Source organism: Macrosteles quadrilineatus, unplaced genomic scaffold (assembly GCF_028750875.1).
Source record: "Macrosteles quadrilineatus isolate MER2022 unplaced genomic scaffold, UCM_ALF_1.0 Scaffold_10__1_contigs__length_6754688, whole genome shotgun sequence".
In the NCBI taxonomy this organism is placed as follows: domain Eukaryota; kingdom Metazoa; phylum Arthropoda; class Insecta; order Hemiptera; family Cicadellidae; genus Macrosteles; species Macrosteles quadrilineatus.
This window is the reverse complement of record NW_026542603.1, coordinates 123,718-139,375: the sequence shown is the minus strand read 5'-3', so window position 1 is coordinate 139,375 and position 15,658 is coordinate 123,718. Positions and strand designations below refer to the sequence as shown.

At 33.7% G+C, this 15,658-nt stretch overlaps 1 protein-coding gene across 1 annotated transcript in view; it reads right to left on the bottom strand.

The window, feature by feature from the left end:
- Nucleotides 1–614: 614 nt before the first annotated feature.
- LOC129004691 (mRNA (2'-O-methyladenosine-N(6)-)-methyltransferase-like) overlaps nucleotides 615–15,658 on the bottom strand; it is a 57,686-nt gene continuing 42,642 nt past the window's right edge. The window contains exons 12-14 of the mRNA XM_054433252.1: nucleotides 13,933–14,088; nucleotides 6,703–6,907; nucleotides 615–4,555 (exon numbers count right to left, since the gene is read on the bottom strand). Coding sequence (XP_054289227.1) covers nucleotides 4,451–4,555; nucleotides 6,703–6,907; nucleotides 13,933–14,088 — 466 coding nt within the window. The 3' untranslated portion in view covers nucleotides 615–4,450. The remainder of the gene's footprint in view (nucleotides 4,556–6,702; nucleotides 6,908–13,932; nucleotides 14,089–15,658) is intronic.

The following is a 15,658-nucleotide window of genomic DNA, read 5'->3' as shown; positions in this document are numbered from 1 at the left end:
ATCACGTTCACCAAATATCAGCATGATCTCCTCCCAAGCTACCTTCTTCATCCCTCTGTTGGCATAATCTACAGCTTTTAGCTAATCTATAGCTTTTTTTTGTGTTCATAAACAGGGCCTGCGACATTTTACAAAAGAAGTCACTTTACAAACCACACAAGAAACAAGTGCTCACCGTTTGGTTGATCTAGGAATACTGGGGGTTGAGTGGTGTACTGGTCGGGTCGGAGACAAGTCGGGGGTAGTGTGCGTCGTCCCATTACATCACGGGAAGTAAATAAAAGAAACGTCTTATAACACTTAAAACATATACATCACAGAAACGTCATTATCGTCTTGTGCGATTGCGGTGTTCCAATTGCCCATCTTCTCGGTCATGTCAGGTATTGGTATCAGAAGTGACTTTTGAGGATCGATTCTCGACACATTCATTATCATTAAATAGCAATGAATAATCTGCTAACTATCTCTATTCTGATCTCATCTCTTTTTTTGACTACGCAAAACTACAATATCTTACACAATCTTGGAAACCAATGCAGCACATCTACCTATTTCTTGTCTAGCAAACCACACAGCCTTAGGGAATTAAGAATTACTCACAGAAACCAGGTTAATATAACTTTAATTAATATCTGTGATAAAATTTTATATTTCCTGTGACAAATATTGCACAATACAGACAAAACTGGTGGTGAACCAGTTACTTTTGTACATCTTAACCAATAACACTTTATTTACAATAACACTCTTTTATACAATAACATATATATATAGTTTTTATAATATTTACAAGAATACTTTTGAGTCAATAGAGAACTTTAAATGAGATCATCTTAAATGATGTTAACAAATTACAACTATTTTAAAATTTATTTAAGAATAACTTATATCCTTAATCCACCACATTAAAGCCGAAAACAAGTAAAAAAAAAAAAAAAAAAAACATGCAGCAATTCTACACCTTTCCTTGCAGATTATACCTATTTTATGCATCATAAGCGTTTTTAAAGATTTTAAAAGCAAAACTCACAAAATTATACAAGTAGGTAAGATATTGTCTTTATCTTAAATTTAACACATGAAATAAATATGCAGTAATAATTAGTGATGGGCGGATCCAAGAAAATGTCGGTACCAGATCCATATACGTTTTTTCTTCTTTTTTTTAAAGGACGGGTTTTTTAAATAACTCATATGGCTAGGTAATGTGATAGTATATGTCAACGTCAACAACTCATATGGGTAAGGTAATGTCAAAGACTGACTGTGTCCATATAAAAGACTGTCTGTGTCCATATACAAGACTGTCTGTGTGTCATCGAGGTACAGGACTATCTTTGGATACAGACTGTCTTGTATATGGACACAGTTAGTCTTGTACATGGATACAAATGGTTTTGTACATGTACTCTAATAGTCTTGTATATGGACACAGATTGTCTTATATATGGATGCAGTTAGTCTTGTATCTGGTCACAGATTGTCTTAATGGACACAGTTAGTCTTGTACATGGATACAGATAGTCTTGTACATGGACTCTGATAATCTTGTACATGGACACAGATTGTCTTATATATGGACACAGATAGTCACTATTAATTTTATTATAAAATACATCACTGTGACAAAACACCTGTTCTTATGTATGAATTGTACTTTATAAAGGACGTTTTGTGTTAATAGAATAAAAAAAAAATTAATAAGATTTTTTTTTTACTTTTAAAATTAAGTTTTTTTTTATAAAAGTTAAAAAAAATTTATTCAAAAAAAAAACTTGGATCCAATAAAACCGGATCTAGCCCAAGATCCGATTTTTTGTGGATCCGATCGGGCAATGGTTCTACCTCAGATCCGGCGGATCTGGTAGTCCGATATCCCGATCCGACCATCACTAGTAATAATTAAACATATTGGGTGTATTTTGTTATAACTAAACAACTTGCATACAACAAATATGGTAGGTAGGCAAATTATAATTTAACAGCAAAAACCCTAACATACAAGAACTATTATATTTACAGTTTTATTTGACCAAATTCAAGGATTGAAGAGCTCAAGTAGATTGTTGTGTTTTATTTGATTTTAAAAATAATTCTGCAAGGTTGAGTATCACCTAAGTATTTAATATTCAATCCCTTAAACAAAAATGAATCATAAAACTATTGATTTACAATGTGATCTTAGAAAGGTATATACTAATATTTTCCTGAACAAAGCTCAACAACAAACTAATGGTCTTTAAAACCATTTACTTACTGGTATTTTTGCAACACATTAATCACAAAGATCTCAGAAAATTGCAGCAATTGGATCATGGAGCTCTGCGCCCCAGTGAGAACAAAATGGCACGTAATCAGAATATTCTTATTTCAATATTAATTAGTGTATGATGTATTGCTATAAAATATTCTACATATCTAAACAGTCATATTATTATACTAATCCTCAGAAATACACTTCATGTGTGTTACTTGTCCAATAGTTATCATCCAAATATCCTTTCTTTTGTACTGTATTTTGTAATTAGCTAGAATACAAGCTGGCTTATAGGATATTTTATGAATCATTTGCTTACATTTTTTCCTTTTTGTAACTAGCATGGCAACCTATAAGACCAATGTTAAAAATATCAACATGTAAATTAAAATGTATAACAAAAATTAACTTTTAAGAATAGACCCTAGCATAAATATTAATAACATAATATAATACATCCTCACTCAACAATATGATTGACTTAATCCGAAACGGAAAAATAATAAAAAATTTTTTACCCATTACGTGCTGATGCTGTCATTTATCGGGGAAAGTCAAAACTACAAGCACCGTCGTGTGACGACATTAATGCAGTTTATTGTAGACACAAAAAGTGATGACCCAGTACGTGCTTTCACCCATTGGGAAAAGCTGAAACTGCTAACACTGTCGTGTAACGACAGTTGGTTGTACTTTGTCGAAGTGTTCTGTAGTGACCGGGCGAGATAGACAGAGTATTTAAGTTAACATTTTGCCATTTTTCTTGATAAATTATATCATTTTCGTCCCGGGGAAAAATTTGTTGTTTTTATGTTAATAGTTTAGAAAGAAATAAATGCATTTTCCAAATTTGATTCAAATCTCTTCATAAACAAGCAAACTACAGCAGTTTACTTGTTGTAAACTGTTTAGTTGTTGTCGTTCCCATGGTACGATCATGCTGGTTCGCGAACTCATTCAAGTTTATCCCGCCTTAGACCTTCAAACCAAATTTCATCAAAATCGGACAAAAATTACTCAAGTTATCGTGTTTACGGACACATATATATATAAATCTCTACATACATATGTAAAAATTTGAACCAATGGGGTTTTTGGCCTCTGGGGACATCAAAATGGAAAAGTAGGTTAGTCCCGGGCCTAGGTCTTACCACGCCACCTACGGTAATAGCTACTTCCCCTATAGGGAAATTCGCTAAAATATAGATGAATTTGAGTGAATGGTGTTTTTGGCCTTTGGGGACCTCAAAACAGAAAAGTAAATCGGTCCCAGGTCCAGGTCTTACCATGAGACCTATGGGTAATAGCTTATTCCTTTAATTTCCTTATTCCTTTAATTAATTATTCCTTGAATTTCCTAATATGGGAAATTCGCTAAAATGAGATCACAACTTTTGTGAGCCTATGAAACTTGGTCAATGTATTTTCATCAAACATACACTGCAAAACCATATCCCCTTTATTTTACCACCTCTGTAAGCCTATATCCAAAGAAATTATTCTTGCACTTTTTCAAGGTCTTCAAATTAGGTTCAAACTAAACTATTCTTAACCATTCAGACCTTGAAAACCATTGAAGTAGTAAATAGAAAGTGACAAAATTAAAAGAGATTGCTCTTGAGTATTTACAGTACAAATTAAGGGATTGAATATGATCTTAATGTATACATTGAGGTTTACAAGACTCACTTGATGACTTATGCAGTCAGTGCAGACATTTTTTGTCAATGCTTCAAACTTACGTAAAACATAAACATGTTGTTTATTAAGGCCAAACAACATTAAAATATAGCAATAAACCCAGGGAACGAGCTAGTTAAGTGGTGGAGCTTCGGCCGCCAAGGTCCTGGGTTAAAATCGCTTTTATCACCAATGGATTTGATCTAAATGGTAATGTTGCAACCCTCCATGGGCTTTACCAGATTTAATGATTGTGTAAAACAGTTCTGGGCTTGAGTGCTTGCTATAAACTCTGGGTAGTTTTATCATATTAAGCTTCATATCATGACAACTTAATGGGAAAAGAATGTAAGGTAAATCACTCAGCCTCTGACTCAATCTCCAGCTACAGGATGGTTTTAAAACCCTACTTTGATTTAAATGCATAACCAAACCTATGCTAGCCTAGACATTAGACAACCCTCTCAGTGACTGTGTGTCTCATGGCAAGTAGCTTGCAGCTGAGTTGGTTCAGTTCTTAACATTTAGAGGAGGAGTGGGCATTCCTCTTCGAGGAGGCAGAACCTCAAATCCTGGTCCGGGGCTAATTTTATCAGCAGGTTTAGGTGGAGGCAACTGAAAGAGAAAAAAACTTATAAAAACCATTCGACTGCAACTTACGGACAATATTTTTTACTGATATATAACATTAAGGTTTACCAAAAAGAGAGCTGGGGTTAAGCTTAACTTAAATCCTCACTGACACCCGTATCATAGTATAACAATGATTGATACTAAAAGCAATTCACACACAATTTATACACTTTCCTGTAAAGTATAAATTATTATATCAAATGTGTAAAAACAAATCTTTATTCCTGTTTTTTTAAAAGATTTTACTACATTGAGCACTTTTTTGGGATGGGAATCTTGGGATATTAAAGCAATTGCAAAATCTGTAACTAAAGTGTGCTCAATTGACAGTTACTATGACATCAAGAATATGGGATCACATTATATTAACTAACGCCACCTTGATAAATGTTAACAATTTCACTGAGAATCCAAGGTAACAAAGATTAAAGAATCGACATTTTCTCGATACCCTAGAATCAAAGTTTAGGGAAACGGGGATAACCCTATTTTTAAGGATTGACTGACAATATTCACTGATCATTCAAAAATTTTAAGGTTTTTAAAGTTGAGTAGGTATTTTTGCATAACGTTTGAGTAGTTTGTACTTTTTTACTACTCTTTTGTATAGGAACAATACAAAAATTATGGTTTCTTCTAAAAAGCTAATTTATGCTCTAATACACTTTGCCACATTCGTTTTTACTGCACTCATTCTACTTTATTCCACTTGTTATACTTTGCCACACTATGGTTTTGCAACCTAAAAAAAGAATAATAAAACGGTAACAGCTGGCTGAAGTGCTTTTATGTGGAAAATAGGTTGTAAGCTACTCCCTGATAAGCAGTTGCACTGCTATTGATCCCGTTTATAACAAAATGACATACAACATTTACAGTTGCTTAGACTTTTTAACCTATGAATAGTTAGGCCCTGTGATTTAAAAAATGAAAATATTTTTTGTTAAGAAAATAACTAAAAGGTTAATTAAGCTCTCCATTGTGTTCTTGTCACAGCCAAGAGAGCTCAGTTCTAATATTCCTTACTTTATCCACTACTATTCAAGTCGGCTTCCATCTCTATAGGACAATTAGTCTCGTCATAATGTTTAAACGTCGTGAAAGATAATTGACACTCCTTCCACTTATGAATCACATTTTGTGAGCAGATTTCTGTCCTCACAAAATTGTCAAGCATAATAATGTCTATCATCAGTTGATGGTCCTGAATAGAGTAATAAAGTCATTGAATGTAAAAACACTTGTACAAGGGGTGGTGGGAGTCCAAAAATGGTCTTAAACGTTTGCAAGGTGTTTTTCATGGTGCAGGCCGAGACTGTTGTCATTAATTTGTCTCGTTTGATAGGAGCAGTGACCAGAGTTAGTGGAAAGTTGCATTCTGATCACGGTGTGTCTAAATGAGAGAGATTGACGAACTAAAAGGGGACGTCTCAACCAAGACTATCAAGGTCAGCCATGGGAGTCTGCAACAAACTGATCAGTAAGTAGAGTTTCCTCAAATTCAATCACTTAATGGGAACTGATGAACACCCCCCATCCATTGAGCAAGTGTATACGGCCTTCTGCGAACTCCCTAAGCCACTTATTACAATTTTTTACATCATAACACTTTTATGCATCCACATCTGTTTACTGGCAACAGTAATCAAAAGTGGTTGGCTTCCATCATACAGAAACCTAATCACAGAAATAGATTAATACTTGGTGGGAGCATTATTTTTTACAAGGTTTTCAAATTCGTTGACGAGACAAATTGTCCTACCGAGTGGGAACCTGTTAGAGTATTAGTGGATGATGTAAGATACAGGACTTTTGGTCTCAGATTTGAACTAGGCCGTTTAACTGCGACAAGAAGCCTGATCGAGACCTTAATTCACAAACAGCCCTCTTTTAATAGTGACAGGTATAAATTACGAAAACAGCTGACAAGGTAAACCATAGCAAGATTTAAACAAAAAGTTGTCTCGTTGAGCGCACAAAACAAATTTAATGCTATCTATAACATATTACTACGTTTTGGGGTAAATGTAGAAGAAATTTGTTTTATTGCCAATCATGGGCAGTTGCAAATGGTAGATTTTAAAATTGATTAAAAAAAAAACATTCCCATCTAAAGTGCCAGAGACTACCTTGTCAGTGGGTGCTGGTGGTGGAGGATCTGTCCTCTGTGGGGAGAGTAACTCTTGTCTATCCCTCTCTCTCTCCTTCCCCGGTCTGAATGCGTCTAGCAGTGCCTCCACCCTCTCCTCAGTAGGCCCCCACCGCTGGAACCCTGCGTTATTCTGCAGCCACACTACCAGTGTACCATGAGACGATCTGACGTTCAGTTCAGCTCTACAAGGCAAACAAAAGTAAAATATTGAATGTATATCATGTAAAAGTGATAATTTAAAATCTTTTAGATAATAGTGATGTGTCAAACCCTAATCCAAATCTCAAAACTTTGGGAAAGTTTCGGTTTTGAGATTCGATCACCGAGTTTCGAGATTCAAAAGTTTTGAAATTGAAGATTTTGGCAGTTTTTGGTTTTGATATTTGAAATTTCTGGTTTTGACAATCACTATTAGATAATTCATCAACACCAGCATCACAAAACTGTTGCTTTCTTAGAAACCGCTGACCGGTTTATTAATTTGAAACCAAATCTATTTATTAGATGTTCATGATTTCATTAACCAAATAGGCCTAGTTATTTGATTTTAGAATTGATCAATTTCAATTCAACCATCACAGTTGCTTTGCCATTAAGTCTGACAAAATGTATTAGTTTTTAAGGCCTAAATTAAAATTAGTTCTTAAGTTGAACTAACTTTAAATAGATTTAATTTTTAGTTTCAGATGAGACCTCGTTAATCGTATAAGACTCCTGAATCGTAGGTATGAATTTTCTAAATTTTAATTTGTACAAGATTATTATTTCAAAAAATAAATTTATTTTCTTTCAGCTATAGTTAAGGTATGATGTTTTTGTTTTCACCCACAAATTAAAAAAAAAACATAAAATGTATATATTTAACATAGGCTGATAAAATAAGTCTTTCTACACTTTTTAATATACCTACACCTATAGTATAAAAACTTTTATATTATATTTGCAGGTCACATCATATCAAAAAGTTATTTCAATTTAATTGCAAATAATAAAATTACTACCAGAGTACCCGTTCTTCGTACGGGGTTGGCGTATAAGTATAAAACTCTTATTACAGTTATACTCTAGCTTTGCGTTTGCAATGGGAGAGGATAAGGCTTGAGAGAATTTGGTTCTTTTGCTATAGTATTACAGATATAGTATAGTATATATAGTATAGTATATACAGTGTAATATATTACACATCTGACATAGCCATTCTGTTCTACCTCTGCACCTAAACAATATAAAAAAGTAAATTATCACATTCACACAATATCACAAATTATGTATTAAATTAAAAACATAAACATTAACTGTAAATAATCCTACTTTGACAGTTCTCATTGTGTATCACAACTTTATGATGCTGCTTACTTCAAATAAGCTTTTATCATAATTGCAAAAAATATAATAGTGCTGCACCCTGTTGGTAAACATTATAACTTTTTATCGCTATTGAATATCATAGAACCAACTTGTTTGGTCGAATCAGCTGACAACATTTTATTTAATTCCTTTTTAATGTGAATACCCATAAGTTTAACATGGGAAACTCCAGAGCCACTGGGGCAGAGCCTGAAAGGAGTTTTGAGATAGGTAACAATATGCCTATATATCAATCGGGAATGTGAGCTATCATCACCCCAAATTTCAGCCCAATCCGACCAGTATTTTTCGCGTTTAATCACAAACTTACATAATCCAAACTCTTTTTCTCATTTAGGCCTATAATATTAAGTAGAATTTCTCTTCTACCTTCTCTTTGAAGAAGTCCTATATCGGAATGTAAATCTCTGTATGTTTTGTAACTTTCTACGGTGTATTTATTACACCCTGGACTTAATTTTCTCAGGTAAGCTAACTGAACTCTATCCTTTCAGTTTGTATACACTTACACTAAAAGAAAGCTATGCATAGCTGTGCAAGAATGTTTTAAAATTTTGTACAGTATCAAACAATGATTTTCTGTAGTTGATAAGTCAAAACTAGAGGTGTGCGAGCGGCTCTATTTTTGAGTAGAGCCAAGCCTAGCTGTGGGGGAAAGGTAGTTGAAGATAAGAAAAAAAATAAAGAAATGAATCGAAGGACCAGCCTAAATTCACTCACTCACTCCCATGGCCATTTATGCCCAAGGCGGGATTTGGCCGCACCAACAACTGCTTTCCATCTCTCTCGATCTTCTGCCTCTTCCACTTCTGCCCCCACTTCTCTGTCGTCCTTGGAAACACTATCCCACCATCTCTTCTTGGGCCTTCCTAATGGTCGTTTCCCTTCTGGCTTTCCTATACTTGCTTCTTTTAGTAGTGAACCTCGTTCTCTCCGTAGTGCGTGTCCTGCCCACCTTATTCTCCTTGCTTTCACGTGTGCTACTACATCATAATCATTGTACATATTCCTTATCTCCCTATTATGCCTTCTTCTCCATTCTCCATTTTCTTGTATTGGTCCATATATCATTCTTAAAATTTTGTTTTCAAAAACAATCATTTTGTTTTCTTCTTTTTTATTTAAAATCCAAGTTTCAGCTCCACATGTTAATACTGGTCGAATTATACTATGATATATTTTTATTTTTGTTTTATGTGAGAGAATCTTTGAAGTCAACAATTTCTTACAAGAATACATACATTTATTGGCCTGAGCAATCCTATAATTTATTTCCATTTCTTCACTATTGCTGCTTGATATAATTACCCCTAGATATTTAAATTGTTCAATAACTTCAAAAGTATGTCCATCTATACTAATTTCATTTGTCCTCACTTCATTTGGCTGTCTTGTGAAGTGTATATATTTTGTCTTCTCATCATTAATCTTTAGGCCCATTTTTTCTGATTTTTTTATGAACAGTCTGGTTAGCTCCTCTAGGTCATTTCTGTTTTTTGACAGAATTACTACATGAATTCAGTACTAAATTAGGCAAAGAAAAAAATGCTAAATGAAGCAATTCAAAATTGATATTGTTAGGATTTGTCAGCTAAATATTTTACATAAATAAATTATATAAAAAGAAGTAACAAGACAAGTTTTAATTTAATATACAATGTTGTTCAATTTCTGAGAGTAAATTTGTCAAAAAAACCTTATATTGAAACTCACAGAGAATGTCAATCATTATTTTCAAGTTCATTGATGGAACCATCTTGATAGATTCTTAGCTTCTTGAGGTATTTAAGTTCAAGTTCATTCCTGTCTTGATGGTTAAAATATCACTTTAAAAATGTCTTTTCTTTCATGTAGAATTTAACAATGTTCACAATACGGATTGTATAATGTAGTTTAAAGTAAAATGAGTAATATTTGCTTAAATCCCATGAAAAATTGTATGTGGGTTTTAAAATAAAATTTAGAATAAAATGATATGTAGTGACTGTACTGAAGATAGAAATACAATGTTTTTTTTATAATAATTAAAAATATGATGTAAATAAACATTAAATTGAATAACTCTCAGCTGTCAAGAAATTGGGATGGGAAAGTAAAATGGGAAATTGTATTTAGAACAAAGAGGAAATAAAATTATAGGCCTAATATATTGAAATCAATTTTGAATAAAACTATGGAAAAGTGATGAACTAGTACGCAACACTAGCGTACAAGCTCGAGCAATAAGTTTGAAAATCAAGCTTGAGCCGAGCTTTTATGATCGTGATCGTAACGCACATCGCAAAGATCGCGCAATCAAAAAATTCACGCCTCTGCCGCAGTTGCGGATGACGAGGATAATGTTTCACTAACTGCGGGAGATATACAAGATTTTGCTGCAATCCTGGAAGATTATGATGACGTTTCTGTGACCGCGGGATACTACAATAATGTCTACAAACGAACCTCGGCAAGTGTCCAAGACTTTGCCGCGATCGTGGAAAACTATGATGACATTTCTGTTAGGGGTCTGCGGGTCAGACTTTTTTGGTTCGGGTCGGGTCGGGTCGGGCCGATAATTTTGGTCCTCGGGTTTCGGGCCAAAATCGGGTCGGGCCAAAAATTATTAATTACCAGATATTTTTTAATTTTTTAAACTCCTATCTGTGTTTATAATATTACTTAAAAATAACATATGAAGAACGATTGTATTTATGTATATTATTTCATATTCATAACTTATTTACAGCTTAGGAGTTGCCTCAACTGCAAGAAAGAAGAAAATAATTTTTTTTATCAAGCCATTCTTTCCCATTTTCATAACTGTTGAAATATCTAAACAGCTATATTACAACAAGTTTGTAATGGAACTTAATATAAAAGGATCATAAACAAATCAATTAACCTTATCTCAAGTTTAGGGCCTGTGGACTGGCTTAAAGACTGCAAGCAAGAAGAAAATAAAAATTCTATGTTTCCACCATGCAATATGAATCATTCATTCCCTGCCTCCTAACCTCCTAAGTATAAAAACCTCACACTTACAATAGCATTATTAGTTACATCATCATAAATAAAGAATTATTTATTATTGGCATTACTAGGCCTACAGCTTTACATAGGAATTATTTTTATAGGGCCTAAAATAGTAATAGACTAAGCAACATGACAAGTGGAGAACTCATTGAAGAAAAGATTGTGTGTAAACTAATTCACTTTAAAAACTCTAAAACAGTAAATAACACACATACATTGTTTATGGTATAGTTAGTTATAGTAAAGACTGTAAAAATTGCATATATCATGTCATACACAGTTATAGACCTACGGTATTGCAAGAGATTATAATCCTAAAACAACTGATTTTAGCTAATAAATGAAAAGAATTAAAAATCCATAAACTCAAGTCAAACAATATCACAATTATTAGGTACCTGAAAAGGAACTCTTAATATATAGAAAATTATATTAAATCAAGAGAAAAGAAAGTTAAATGCTAATTTGGCAACATAAGCAGACAGCAGAGACATTATAGTGTCCTAATTAGCAACACAACTCAATGTTTTTATGTTTTTATACTGTAAGTCGATGTTTTTGAAACTGTAGGGTCTTTTTCTCGGAAGGAAGGGGGAAGGGTAGTAGAATGTAAACAAAAAACCATGAATCACTCTCACAGCCGGGCCCTGGGACACTCAAGGTTACAGACCCTCCCCCTCCCCTCCCCGCCCCTCTTACACAACCAGAGCCAGGCCCGGGGACACTCAAGGTCATAGACCCTCCCCCTCCCCCATCCCTATTACACCACCCGATTGTTCCAATTGCTGACAAAATGTAAGTAACGAAACAAGGAAGTAGAGACAAAAAGATATATTTTCTTTATTCAAAAATATAAAACTGTTACAGATAATTTCCAAAGAAATTAATTCATGGTAGTTTGTGTCTTGTAAATATTGTATTGGATCTTAGAAATATCTTTTTTGAAACTCAATCTAACTTAAGAAAAAAATAATTTTACTGATAAAAACTTTCATAAAATTATAAAATATTTAGGCCTAACCTCTTTGTAGACTTGCTGATACTTGATTAAAAAAAATTAAATGGTGACCATACAATGCCGATCCAGACGATCAGAAGTGTTGTTTTGTTTTGTTACTGAATGACAAAAAGGACACAGGAAAATAAAAGAACAAGATACAGATCTGTACACTATATCAGATATTTCTTTTGTTTATAATTTATTATGTAAATAAAATACTAAAATATATTTTAAACTAGGTATGGAATAAACAATAAATAATTAAACTGGTACCTCTGGATAAATAGTCTTTCTTTTGACTTCGTTTTCTTTGCACTGTTGCGTCACGGCTTTTGTTTTGTCAGTAGACGACTGGCTCTGGCTGGCCAGTGACAGTACGGCATTTGCTCTGTTGTGTCTTTGTTCTTAAACGTGAGCAAACTTAATCTTTAATTATAATTTTAACGTTTTAATTCCTCTGTAATAATATATATATAAGAGTGTTTCTTTGAAAATTACTTATTATAACTTTGAAAATAATAATTTTTTTTGGCCCGACCCGATCTTGGCCCGAAAAAATCTCTGACCCGACCCGGTCTCTCGGGCCTTCCGCTGGCCCGACCCGACCCGAAAAAATCGGGGACCCGCAGACCCCTAATTTCTGTGAGCTTTTTTAAAAAGCTCAGCTGGATTAAAAATCTTTACTTTCCTTGAAAAAAAGCTCTAGACTAAATCTTTTTTTCATTGGCGGATTATTTGAAGGATTGCTGGAATTAGGTATGAATAAACCTACTAGCTCCAATTTTTGCACTATTAAAAATATTTCATTTCTGGAAGATTTATTTGTTATTGTGTATATGAACTTAAAATGAATAAAAAAAAAGGAAGTCTGTTTTCATAAATTTAAAACATAAATCTAAATATTATATAAAAGGCAAAGCCCTCACTGACTCATGCATCACTAATTCTCCCACTTCCCATTTACCTAGGAGGCTGAAATTCGGTACACCGATTCTTTGGGCATTAAATAGGAAAACTAAGTAGTTTTTATTCCGATCGGGCTTTCGGGCTCCGCCCAGTGGCTCTGGAGTTTCCCATGTTAACCTTATGATTTTTCATATTTAAAAGGAATTAATGAATCTTAACAGCTGTTTCAATTAAACAAGTTGGTTCTGTTCTATGATGTTCAATAGCATTAAAGTTAAAGGATCAACAGGGAGCAGCACTATTATTATTATTTTTTTTTTTTTATGACAACAGCTAATTTGCAACCAAAAGGTGAGTGTAGCGAACGAACTTCAACCTGGATGCGAGTTAGCGTAGCTAAACTGAAGGCAAGTAAGAACAGCAAACGAGCTCCAACCTAAAGGTGAATGAGCGTAGCGAACGAACATCAACCAGGACGTGATTGAGCCATACGAATACTTATGAAGTTAAACGGGGCAAAGCCCGCGGGTACAGCTAGTATAAATATATATTTGCCTGTTAAATATATAACAGGAGTCGGTTAAGTCACATGTACAAATGTATTAGTTTTTTGACAATATGTCCTGTTATTATAATATACATGTAAATAAAATAGTCTGAACTGTAATAACAAATATTAATACTGGAACAACGTACAATAAAGTTTAATATTGATATTTAGTAAACATAAATAAATATTGACCAACAGTTTTAACTGCTCTAATAATCATGTTTACCTTGTTAATTATGTTAATTATTTTTTTTTTACATTTTGACCATCACTAATTTTCCATATAGAAAAATGATTATTGGGCTGTAGCTTCATAATAAAATAAATTAATCAGGAATAAAAATAAAATAATTTATCAATAATCTCACTTGGTGACCAGATGTTGGAAGCCGTGGCGGTACTCGTGTTCAAACGCAGGCACCACAACCTGCTTCCTCTTGAAGTGACTAGCCTCGAGCCTCAGCAGTGCCCCTGGTGGAGGGTCTCTGTACTCAGCCAGTGTTACAACAAACGACAGCGGCTCACTGAAACACAACTGGTTGTAACTTAGAGCACAGGAGCTAACCAGCTTACATGAGTGGGGAAGAGTCCAATCTGGCACAAGAAACGCAATACTTCACACAATACTCAAAAATAAGAATATTTCAAGTCACTGCAGCATTTTTAACCAAAGTTTCTCTCTCAACAACAAGCAACTCTAACAAATCGTGGCTAAAACAAAGTCAAGAGTTTACACACCGGCTCGCCAAATAACACTAATGAAACAAGTAAAATATCTTCTGAACTGCAAAAGGTATCTTAAATAAACGGTATCAGCAATCTGACACATACTTTCTCCCATTAGCTTGTCAACAACCGTTATCACGGGTAAGCGGTGGGAGTAACTATGATATTTTATAGGGAAAATATCAAAAGTTGCAAGAACTTTTGAACAGTAATTTTTACAGCAATGAGGGGTTGCACAATTTTTTAAAGAATTACAAGGACCATAAAATAAAACACTAATTTGATCAAACCCGGTCGTTTTTCTAAAATCAGATTTTTTGTTATTTTATGGGGGGTTTTTTATGGGAAAACAACATATGTTACAATAACTTTAAAAGCCTTAATTTTTACAGATATGGGATTTAAACCATCTGGTTCAGAATTCAAAGGACCATAACATCCTATTTTAATCAAAACCAGCTTATCAGATTTTTTGCTATCTTATGGGTTCTTATGGGAAAATAACACAAGTTACAACAATAATATTAGAACCGTAATATTTACCGAAATGGGAGTTTTACAATTTAGTTCAGAATTTATATGTCTATCGAAATCGTTCAGCATTTTTGAGAAAATTTGATTTTTCTGTTAATTTATTTTTCTGTTGTTTTATGGGGAAATCACCATTAAAAATCCACACACAGTCATCACTTTAAAAACCACTTTTTTGGGTTCAGGGGGGACCTATATCGGATATATCCACTCAAAACTCAAACTCAAAAATGTTGACGAAAACAATATTTTCTCGGTATATACTATGGTATAGGGGGAGAAAGTAAAACTAATACTGGAACAACATACAATACCGTTTCATATTGATATTTCATCCCAAACCAGCAGCAAAACCCGGCTTTGCCTGGGTACAAATACAATGTACAATAATGGTTACTAGTGTACATGTTGTTCGAATTCGAGCAATTGCAAAGTATTACAGAAGTTATTTCAAAACGAATAACAGTCATATTTACAAGAGTTTAAAAGAGTCAACTCAAAGATTACCGGTGTGTAACTCATGGAGATACTCACGATGTACATAACAGTAATTAACATTTCCTGTAAATATTTGATCAAATTTCATAACCTGCTATTGCTTTTTAATGTTTTCTACAAACATTTCCTCACTTATAGCCGCATAAGGTTGTCCATGTTTATCTTCGTTATAATAAACCTATGCATGGTATCACCCTTGTCATCAGCAGTAAGTTTACAAATTTCAGTCATTCTTTAATAAACTAGTGAACCTGTGCGGCTCAATGCCCCGCAAAATAACATATGAATTTAGAAAACTAATGCATCGTGTTATATGTATTGCCTCGACGTCGAAAATTA